At 53.6% G+C, this 11,442-nt stretch overlaps 1 protein-coding gene across 1 annotated transcript; it reads right to left on the bottom strand.

Moving 5' to 3' along the window:
• Window positions 1-227: 227 nt before the first annotated feature.
• Window positions 228-2,528, bottom strand: TLX3 (T cell leukemia homeobox 3; the record flags this gene model as incomplete). The annotated part of the gene is made up of 3 exons (XM_080942489.1): window positions 228-438; window positions 1,400-1,643; window positions 1,967-2,528. 3 exons carry the CDS (start codon window positions 2,526-2,528, stop codon window positions 228-230), a joined length of 1,017 nt encoding a protein of 338 aa, XP_080798615.1.
• Window positions 2,529-11,442: the final 8,914 nt, after the last annotated feature.

The raw sequence follows: 11,442 nt of genomic DNA, 5'->3' as shown, positions 1-11,442 counted from the left end.
GGACGGGGCGCAGGGCGGGCGGGGGGGGGGGGACTCGGATTGTGCAGCCGCGAGGACCTGGGCCCAGCCCCTCTCCGCGGCCGGCGCTGTGCGGCGCGCCCCAAGGCCCACGCGAATCGGGCCGCCCTACCCCTCTCGGCCCAGCTTCCCTCCCCAGCCCGGCTGGGGGACCCGGGCGCCCCGCCTGGTGGGGGCGGCGATCCGTAGTCACGGTGCACGCCGGCGGCTCACACCAGAGAGGTGACAGCGGGGACCTTGGAACTGTCCTCCTCCCAGGGCTGCAGATTCTGCAGGGCAAAGAGCGACGAGTTGTGCAGACAGAGAGGGTCGGGCTGGATGGAGTCGTTGAGGCTCTTCTGGAAGGCGTCGTGTTGCAGTTGCAGCATGAGCCGGCTCGCCTGCTGCCGCTCCGCCTCCCGCTCCTCCGCCGTCTGCCGCCTGCACCCGGGGAGGGAGAGGGACAGCACTGTCACGCACTGGGCTTTGCTAGGCCACCAGCGGGGCCCAGTCCTCCCGGGAACGGGGCCTCCCGGCCCCTCGAGGCGAGGAACCGCCTGCTGCCCGCACACGCTTGCCCGGAGGTCCGCGGGGCGGGAGGGCGGGAGGGACCGCTGGGTTTTGTTTGTGCACCCCGGGGGCGCTGGGAAGGCACTTTGCCCGCCTGTCCACCTGCACACCCGGGTTCTGTGGCCTCGCCAACAATAAATCTTGTTTTTGTTTTTGTGTGTGTTCTGTTTTGTTGCCCCCCACCCCCACCCCGCGGGGTAAGAGCGGCAGGGCGATGTATAACGGACTCGGCCCTGCGGCCAATGGGGTCACCTGGGCCCACGGGTGGACTGGCTGTCTGTGCACCACCAGCTGGGCAGACCCGGATGGGGTCAGTCGGATAAGAATTCTACCAGACACTGTCTTGAAGCCCTTTCTAGAACACACAGCTTCGTCGTTTACGGGTTGGATGGAAGCAAAGACAGAGAGTTTAAAAAAAAAAAAAAAAACCCAAACAAACAAAACAAAAAACTGAGTTGGAGAGAGAACCCTAAAACAGCCCTGGCCATCAATCGGAAATCCGAGTGGGTGGGCTGGAATGGGAGAGGGAGGAGAGTGTGGGAGGCCCGGGGTGTGTGTGGTGGGGGGCAGGTGGGAGGAACCCAAACGAGCAAAGGAGGCGAAACAAAACACTGGCGAGATGGGCTTAAAAATGGAGACGCCGAGGCCTGGGAGAGATGGCGAGAGGGATACAGGTCGGTGGGAAGGACGGACAACAAATCTGGAATAGAGGGGCGATGCATGGTCCAGGGGGCGCGGGCAGGGGCTAGCACAGGAGAGGGCGTGATGCTGGGCTGCGGCGCAGGGCGGGGCAGGTGAAGGGCAGGTGCGTGGTGGGCCGGGCCTCTCTCACCGCCACTTGGTCCTCCGATTTTGGAACCAGGTCTTGACCTGCGCGTCCGTCATTTTGAGGGACTTTGCGAGCGCCGCCCTCTCGGCCGAGGCCAGGTACTTTTGGCGATGGAAGCGCTTTTCCAGCTCGCAGATCTGCACCCGGGAAAAGGACGTGCGCGGCTTCTTACGCTTGGGCGGCGTCCGGTTCTGGTAGGGGTGGCCAATGCGCCGGGTCACGGTGAAGGGCGTGAGCGCGGCCGCCGCTGCAGAGACACATGAGGCCCCATTGGAGCCCAGCCCCACCACCGTTGGGGCCGACGTGGAGCCCCGTGGGACACAGTGCTCCGCTATTTCGCTTGTCCCCCCCAGTAGCGTCAAGCCAGGCAGGGACGCCCCCCCTTCCCCGGGACGCTGGTTTCTTTCCCCCCATCTCCGACCCTCCCATAGCCGCCCCGAGCCCTGGGCGCCGAGGCCTCCGCCATGCCCCGGCCTCTGGAATCGATCTTGGGAGTGGAGTGCACAGGGCGCCGCGCCCCTGGCCCCCCGGAGAGCCGAGGCCTGGCTCCTGGTGGCCCGCTCTGCTCACCTGTGAAACGGTCCTTTACAAAGCGGCGACTGCTCTCCATCCAGGGGAAATTGAGGCCGCCTAGGCTGGAGACCGTGGGCACGGAGGGCATGGCGGGCAGCGCGCTAGGCAGAGGCGGCGGCACGGCTCCAGGGAGCGGCCTGTGTGCTGGCACCCGGATCACGCCGGCGGGGGCCAGGCTTAGGTTGACACTGTAAGATCCCGCGTCCTCGAAGGGCGCGCCGAGGCCCGCAAACGAGGCGGGCAGAGACGGGTACGCGGCGCCCGGACGGCCCCCGGGGGGTCCTCCCAGGTAGCTGGCGCCGTCGGGGCCCCGCGGGGCGGGCGCGCTGTCCTGGTCCGGGCTGTTGAGGATTTGGTCGATGCCGAAGCTGATGGGCTCGTGCGGGTGTGGGGTCTGCGCGCTGGCGGGCGCCTCCATCCTGGGCGGGCGGAAGGGCTGGGCTGGGCTGGGCGGGGAGGCGGCTGGGTCCCCGTTACGGCGCGGCCATGGAGCGCCCGGCGCCTCCAGTCGCACTGAAACTTTGCCAAGAGTGCGCGGGCCCGACAGGCTCTGTGTCATCTTTCTTGAACCGAACCTGGAGTTTCCGCTGCTAATTCCTCTCCCGCCGCAGCCATTGGCTGCGATCAACAAGCCTCTCTTCTCTCATTGGCTCACGGCTTTCAATAAAGGCCTAATTCATGGAAATAGGAGCTTAGGGACTGTTCCAAGGTGACATCATTTTAACAAACGAACAATAGGTCAAATTTATTAGCCGGGATAATGGGCGGCGGATATTAGCGCCCGAACCGCAGATTCTCAAACCCGAAATCTAACGAAGCTGCAATTAGCAGACGCTCCCCGCTCCGGGCCCGGCCGCTTCCCGCCGCCGCACACGCCCCGTAAGCGCTGCTGGGGAAATGGCCTTTTGCCGCGGGGGGTTTTCGTTGTCTTCTAAATATTTTCATCTGCGCAAACCCCAAACAAAATGAATCTTCAGTTACAGCAGAGAAGCAACCAAAGAACGGTCTACGAAATCTGCGGAAGCCTATCGGATGCTCGCCCTCCGCCAGAGCAACGAAAGCGTAGCATCGTGGGATGCAAGCTCGGCGCTGTCCACGCGTGGAGCAAGGGGAGCATCGGAGAGTTCTCCACGCAACCTGGGATACCGACCCGCGTGGGGAGAATTTGCCCCCCAACGGGCTTCCAACGAGGCGTCGCGGCCACTTTGGAGATGCTCCCTGGCCCCAGTCAGGAGGACTGAGAGGTGACTTGCAGGTGCCCATGCGTACGGGGCCCCGCTGGACTAGGGACCCGAGGTCAACTGTTGGGGAGCTGGGATCCGGCCCCTTGAAATTCGTTGCGGGATACATGGGGTCGTGGTCGCTGGTTTGGGGACCTCCCCCTCCGAGCAGGTTTGGGGACCTCACTCGCTAGGCACAGGAGGGGGAGGTTCCCATCTAAAGCAGATGGAGAAATTTCCTTTGGAAATTTGAGCAGCGAGCTACCAGATGCAGTTCAGTCCAGGCGCTGACCACCTTAGGATCTGCTGTCGCCTCCGGGACTGTCCACACCAGCCTGGTAGCACTGTGGCCAGCATCACATGGGGGAGCGGTCACCGTTCTCTCGGCCTGGGTGAGACCCAGGGTCATTTCCTAGCGGTGGATTGTAAAGTCGTTGGGTGTAAACTCTTGAGGCGTACACTCCCGGCAGGGCCTCTTCCTCTGGTTCCCTGAATATGAAAGCCCCAAGCGATGTCTGTGCTGTTGGTCCGAAGTTGTGTGTAGATTTGGGCGAGCCACTTTAAAGCTGGGTGAGCTGGAGCTGGACACTATCATTTTAGACTTTTGGGTTTTCGTTTGTAAAATGGGGTAAAGCGTGCGCTTGTGTATTCGTGTGCTGGGAGAGAGATATTGAGCCCTGCACTTAGTAGGCTCATCGCTCGGCTCCCTTCCCACCCCCACGCCCAGCGTGATAGTTGGTGCAGTGGATTATGGTACGTGTTCATTTTGTAGGTAGCTTTTTATTTGCAGAGGTATCTTGGACAGGTGTATTTCTTTACCGATGGGGTCAGAGCACAGGAAGGAGCACAGCAGGGGTTTGATTTAGTCTCTTTGCTCTTAACAAGCCAGGTGACTCAGGCGTTGTAGCTGCTCCAGGCTCTAGTGGGAGGTTAGGTCACCTGCCAGTTGTGTGACATTGGGCAGCTTGCTGGCTCTGGCAGGACCACTGTGCTAGGCTGGGACAGAGAGGCCTGGAAACAGTGAGGATTATAGTGCCCTGGCCCTGGACCCTTGGATAGGAGAGATACCATTGTGCTGGCTGGAGTTGGGGGGGGGGGGTGCTCTCTCTTCCAATGCAGGCGCTGCTGCTGGAGCTCTGCTTTTGGCTCCCACTGCCCCCTCCCCAGTCTCCTTTGCTTTATTTGTAAAACACCCTAGTCACCCCTAGGGTGGTCGTGGGAGCAGGCTGAGAGAGGAGCCCTGGAAACACTCGGAAGAAATTCCACTCCAATCCACACTCTGGATTATATAATATCACCTTTAAGGACAGAGGTGACTCTCGTCCTTGAGAGCTGTGTGTGGCAGGGGAGGGCACTAGATATCCACTAACCAGTGAGGACAGGGCTTTCACTAAGGGAAGTGATCGTCAGACTGGGTCCTTCTCTATGTCTACTTTGCTGCCTTCCCAGAGCCTTGGGTTCCAGGCTGGTCACTTCCGGGGAACTGGTGAAATGCCCAACAGGCTGTACCATGTAGTCCACGGTACGAGATGACCAGGATGTGGGGGAACATGGCTGGTAGGGCTTCCAGGGCGTGTGTGGGAACGTCTCAGTTTACTCAGACTGAGACGTTGTGCTGAGCGACCTTGTGACTCAGTTTCTTTGTGTAGCAGAGAACAGTAGGAGGCCCACTGCCTGGAGCTGGTCCAGTGGGAGGCACTGGTCTGGAGCCCCAGATTCGTTCTTCCATGGACAAAGGAGGGTATTTAGGTAACCCGGGGAAAAGGAAGTAAATCGGGAGGTGGGGGTGTGGGGAAAGGTCGTGGTCTAGGTCACTGGATCACAAGGTGTCCTTGGACCAGCTGTATCAGCAGCACTTGGTACTTTTTTGTTTTTCTGATGTCAGTTCTTGGTGTTCTTGGATCCCAGGGTGGGGGTTGGGGTGGGACTGCTGGTGGGGGAGTCCCTCTTCGTCGGGGAACTCTGGGTACGGTTGAGCCGCCTGCTAACAAGGAGTCTGGTGCCTCTCACGTTTGGAAACCAGTGGCCAGAGTCCTGTCTACATCTTAGCTTCCAGATATACCAGGAAACAGACACATGTGGACTGGTTGTTGGTTTGTGCTTGTTGGAGAAAAGGCTTGCCAAAGTCTCTTTTATTGGTCTTGGAACAAGCCCTTGAAGGGATCTAGCTCATGGTAGAGCCCTTGCTTAACACTGGGGGGACCCTGGACTCAATCTCCAGAATTGGGGGTGGGGAAGGAGGCTTCATTTTATTATCCTCTTTTATTTCGAGCCCAGGCTGGCCCTCACATGCTCATCCAGCCTCAGTTTCTCAAGGGCGAGGATTACAGGAATGTGCCACCATGCCAGCCTTGTTATCCTATGTTCTTTTTTTTTTTTTTTAATTTATTTTTGAGACTGGGTCTCATGTAGTTCATGATGGCCTCAAAACTGGCAAGGTAACTAAGGCCTTGAACTTCTGATCTCCTGTCTCTGCCTCTAAAACACCGCCACGTCCATGCTCAGCTTATGTGGGGCTGGTTATTGAACCCAGGGCTTTACAGGTGCGAGGGAAGCACTCCATCAAGTGAGTAAGCTACATGCCTACCCCATGTCTGTTTGTTGTTGCTTTGGTTTTTGGGTTTTTTTTTTATCTTTTCTATGAATATTTTGTCTTGCTTTTACCTTTTATAAATTCATTTCTTTTTGGTTGCAGTAAAAGTTTATTTTCTCAAAATTCCCCCTTTCCCTTCTTCTTTAAATAATTGTACTCAAGGCACTAATGGGCAATCGTGTCTCCTTCTAGCCTGGTTTGGCTGAATGTGTTTTGATATGTATTTGGTGTTCCTGAAACTATGAAGCTGCTTTTTTTTTTTTTTTTTTTTTTTTTTTTTTTTTGGTACCTTCTATTGTACAGCATCAAGGTGGGAGAGAGGCCGCACGGAAGAGAATGGCTGGAAAAATGCAGATTCTAAGAGCTACAGAACTGGGGTCAGGACTCCTAGGGATGTAGACTTCCAGCAGGCAGGAATCTTTTCCTGGTCCCCCCCCCCCCCAGGGGAAGCTGGGAGTCCTGCAGGAGAGGGGGTTTCTGAGATGGTTGAGTGGCAGCTTGCTGGAATCTCCAAGTGGTCCGTGAGTCTGGATGTCAGGCAGCTGAGATTGTCAGCCATTGACTTCCTATGTGATCTGGGATTCAATATTCCTATTTTAAAAACGGTGTAGGGATTGAATCAAGGCTCCTAAGTATATTTGGGCCAGTCGTCCTATTTGAAAGATTAAGGGAAATATCCTGGTCTACTTCCATAAAAAGCATATGCACATGCTTTGGCAAATACCCCATGTTACAGGTTTCCCACCTGCCTATTACATATCCTCCAGGGGACATAGGGGACCTAGGGTTCTTCTACCTTTCAGGATGGAAAATTACACCTGCCCCATTTTATTTAAAAAATATTTACTGTGCTCATAGTCAAATTTCCTAGATATCCAGACTTTCTCTACTTACTTTATCTCATTTGACTAAGGGACTTAGTTTCTTTGTCTGGAAGAAGGCAAAATGAAATTTGAGTCCTTATTACAGCTTCCCACAGTGGGAAGGGCTTTGGGAAGAAAGTTGCTGGGTGGGAGGTGGGGGGGGGTCTAAAAAGGCTTAAAGCTACCAGTTGGAAGAAGAGAAAGGCCTTAGGTGGCACAAGGACAACTGGCTTAGGAAAGTCAGGCGCTCATTCAGCACATAACACCACTGGACTGAGCTGTCTCCCGTGTGGACTGTGAAGCCCACTCTTTTGTGCCTCACCCATGAGGCAAGGGCTCTTGTGGTAGGCTGCGGCTCACCTCTCCTTCTGGTCCAGAGCTCCTTTAGGGCACCTGAGTCTGTCTGGTGTCAGTGCATTTAAGTTTGTGATATGAGGACCATGAGGCCTACTCAGGGCCGATGAGAAGAGAAAGAAAAAAGGATGAGAGTTTGGGTTCAGAAGTTTGTGGACCCTGCTCAGGCTTTTCTTCCTGCTTATCCCATGGCTAGGACATTTGCATCCTTTAAGATCCAGGTCAGCTTGCACCTCTCTCTCCATCCTCCAAAGCATGCCTGGACCTTCCCTATTCTTCTGGTCCTTGCTGGACTTGCTGATCCAGCCCTCCAGCTCTGTGAGGGCAGAGACTTGGTCTCATTTGTTGGCTCATTGGTGGGTAAACAAAGAAGTAGGCCATTGGCTTTCAACCTTCCTAATGCTGTGACCTGGACCACAAAATTGTCTTCCCTGCTACTGTTATGAATCATAAATATTTTTGGCGATAAAGGTTTGCCAAAGGGGTTACGACCCACAGGGTAAGAATCACTGGAGTAGATGAAGAGCTTTTAGGGTCCTTGGGTTTGGTCAGTTTCAGACCACAGCCTTGGGAGGGCTTATCCTGGGAGATGGTAGTAACAAGAGGCTTCAGGGCAGGAGGGAAGGGGTCTAGGCTATTCCTTCCCCCGGGGGTGGGGTGGGCTGGTAGCTGCTCAGGGGTGTTGGAGATCTAAGTGCAGATGGCAGGCTGTGTGGGGTAGTCCGTGGGCAGGCGCACCCTGCAGACTTGTTAAAGACCCCCAAGCCTCACCTCATCTGTGTCCCTCACCCACCGGCCTTTTCCCCATCTTGTGTTGAACAGCTTTTCTCCCTCTTCTGACAAATTTCCTCTGCTGAATTTGACTTTGTTTCAACCCTTTTGTTGGGCAAATTACATTAAGATGGATGTTGCAGGAACCCTTTATGGCTTATTTATCGTGATACTGTTTCTATCTCACGCTTATAAATAACTTATGTTATAGCTTTTGTTTGTGGAGATGTAACTTACATATTTTATTACGCTTTCTGTAAACCTCAAAAAGAATCTTGTCAAGGGAAGCGTTCTTATCAGCAATCCAAACTGTGGGACGTAAAACCCGACACTAACATTATTTTTTAATATGCCAAGCAGGCAGGTTACTCTTGCTGTAGTTGGAAAGGCTTGCTTCCTCGTAAACTTGCACCTCAATAAAACATTAAAAAGTCTCAAGAACGATTTTATGAAGTACAGCAGGAGGATGAATCAATGGCAGAGCTCACAGACACAGCTCAGAGTGTCTGGGCAGACTGGCTTTTCTCCCCAAGTATTTAGTCCCATGGGTTGAGGAGCCTGAGGGGTCCCCTGACTACCTCATCAGTAACTGCTACAGAAGACCCAGTTTGGGATTAAGAAGAAAGTAGGTGTGTAGTTAAGAAAATCTAACTTTGATTCCTGGCTCAGCCAGCCAGCTGAGAGGAAAAAAAAAATGGCTCCGGGCAATGGGTTCTTCTTGAAGGCCTTAGGGAAGAGAGGCTCTTGACCCACAGCGTGCTGCTGAGGAGGGCTAGATGTGACTTGACTATGCACTACAAAGGCCACTCCCTGTCACCTCTTATTTGTACTCTAAGTAAAGGACTAAGTGTGGGCGGGTCCAGCATGCAGCCTTTTCTCTTCTTAGTCTATTAGCCTGTTTTCTCATCTTTAAAACAAGGAAAACAGGCAGTCTCGCTGAGAAGCAAGGCCCAGCAGGTGAACTCAGTTCAGTGGATTATAGTGGTTCCAGTTCTCCCTCCGACTCACGGTTCCGTTAACTGTGGTGCTAGGATGGAACCCAGGGCCCCACACATGCTCCACCAGAGCCACACCCCAAGGCCTGTCTCTCTCTTCAGGGGCTCCTTTCCCTATTCATGGCCCTCAAATGTGCCTCCCTCCAAACTGCCTACATCTGGAGAGTAGTATATGACAGGTCATTTGCTTTTCAATTCCCTCATCAGCCTGCCCTGTTCTGATGCTCAGCTCCACTGAGAGACGTCATCTAAGTTATCAGCTATAAGGCAGCCAGCTGGCTTTGCATTTAGGAAGGGGTCCCCATGACCACAATCCTAAGGTATGTGTAGGCTGCCATGCCAGTGGAAGGGACTCCAGGGCACTAAGAGGGTTTTTCTGGGCTGTGATCATGGCACACAGTACAGGAACATGTGCTCCTCGGTGTCCTGCCTTACATGTTGAGGGGACAGCATTGAAAAGTGAGACACATCTCAGTCAGGATACCTACAGGCCACTTCTTGCTTGAGCACTGGCTCTGTAGCTGGCTTGATAGAGAGCCCATACTGTACGTGTGCTTGTGCACTACAATCTTGGGTGAGGTGTGCGAACTCCTCCCATAACCCCTCCACTGAGCCGGTGGGACTGCCAGCTTCCCTCCTTGCTGCAGTGGGCAGAAGCCCTTTAGTCCTTAGATCTCTGCAGTCTTTGGCTCTTTCCCACAAGCTAAGACCTGTGTGGTGAGTCATGCTCCTTGGTGAGACCTGTGCAGAACCTACTCTTAAACATGAACATTAGCCTGTATGCAGACAGGCCTTCCTCGCCCAACCATCACACACGTACAGGTGCTCTCAACCCCTGACCTACATCTCCAGGCCCGAAGCCACTCACACTTTGGAATAATTTACTATTAATGACCAAGCTCTGAAAAACAGGTAAAACTGAACCTAAATATTAGTAACATTTCCATGGAGCAGCGAGGAGTTCCCTCGAGACAGATCTGGGTGAAGATATATGCCATCTTTGGCTCTTACTTTCTGATGTGGCAGCGGAAAGAGGCAGCGTGGGTAGGGGCTCCAAGCTTTCTGACTGTCACCTAAGCTGGCTCCTACAGAATGCTTCGTGAGTCCAGCATTCACTCCTACCCGAGGTGTGGGGAGACTGGCTGACCCTGTTTCTCAGAATGCTTTCCAAGGCAAGTGTGAAGGGGACTCTCCACCTGCTGCTGAGCTCCCAGGTGATCTGGCAAAGAGAAGGGAGCACGCAGCATTCTTTTCTTGTGAACATTTTAATGCAAACAATAACGCTTTCGACTCTAGGCATCTGTGGAGAAACAGTGCCCGACCTGGAGAAGCATGTGCAGCTCTGTGGGATGAGGGCAGCTCCAACCACCCCGCCCCTAACTGCAGAAGCCAGGCATTGTGGCCGACACTTGTCAACCTTCATTGAGGAGGCTGTGGAAATATCACAGTGAGTTCCAGGCCAGCCTGGGCTACATAGGGAGGCTTAGAAAACCAAAACGAAACAAATGAAAAACTAAACAAAAACCAAAGAGAAATTCTTGTCAAGCTCCTTTGAAAGCTGACATTTCAAAGTACAGGATTTGTCTTCTATAGGAGAGTTCTATTCCTAACGGAGTGGGGGGGGGTAAGGTTTAGGCTTACCTGCCTGTTAAACACCACAGTCTCATTTAGGTCTCCGTTTCCCCTGACTCCCTTTGCACATGGAAGACAAACACTTGGAGATGAACTCAGCTTTCACACGACAAGCCTGTTGCAAAACTCAACTAGCAAGCAAGGTTTGAAAAAACAGTAGTCTGAGAAATGAGATTACAACAAGAGCCTGTGGATGTCCCCTGCAACAGTGAGGCCAGCCTTTCCCGTCTCATCAGACATTATGGGCGCAGTGTTTATTGTAAGCCTGAATGACAAAGTCAGTGCAGTGAGATAGGAATCCGCCTGACAGTGGCGATTCCAGATTAATAGCGTAGGTCTGATGGGTCACAAACTGGTGAGACCTCCACTTCCTACGTCTGGATGACGTCACCCGACAGCGGTTAAGCATGTGGCAGGCAGAACAGCAAGTGGGCCAAGAAGGCAGAGCTGCTTCCAAACACAACTTTCCCCCTTCAGCTTTTCTTCAAGTTAAACGGAGCTTGTGCACCTAGAACTTCTAACCAGGCTTCCGGAGCCCTAAACACACCTCTGTGCACACAGCCATCGTGGAACTAACTCTTCTAGACTGAACCACTTCAGATTTATGCCAGTGGAAAGCAAACATTGTTTGTAAGCCATCTAATTGTGTTACTGTCTCTGAACTTTATCAGATATTGCGGAGGCAGAGAGGCCTGTGTGCAGTTCTGGGGAAGGCTTTATGGCCCCCCTCCCAGGCTCCGTGTCAATGCCCAAAGCCCTGAGTCCCTAACATAGCATTTTCCAGATGTAAACTGAAGTCGCAGTGGCATTTGTCTCTAACCGGGACCCACACCGAGGGCTGTATCTTTACCAAATCCACAACCATGGCTGCAGGTGCTAGCCTGGCTTACTATGATCTTTGGTTAAATATAGTTTCTAGACCTTTCAGCATTGTGGAAACCCAGAGAGACTGAAAACACGTGCTGCTCCGAATACCGAATTTACGTTGTATGTGCACTATTATAAACTTTTGTAATGAGCTCAGACTTATAAAAATGTAGGGCTT

This window comes from Micromys minutus (genome assembly GCF_963924665.1).
Source record: "Micromys minutus genome assembly, chromosome: 31".
Classification (NCBI taxonomy): Eukaryota; Metazoa; Chordata; class Mammalia; order Rodentia; family Muridae; genus Micromys; species Micromys minutus.
Note: the sequence above shows the minus strand (reverse complement) of the source record. Positions and strands in the feature narration are given on the sequence as shown.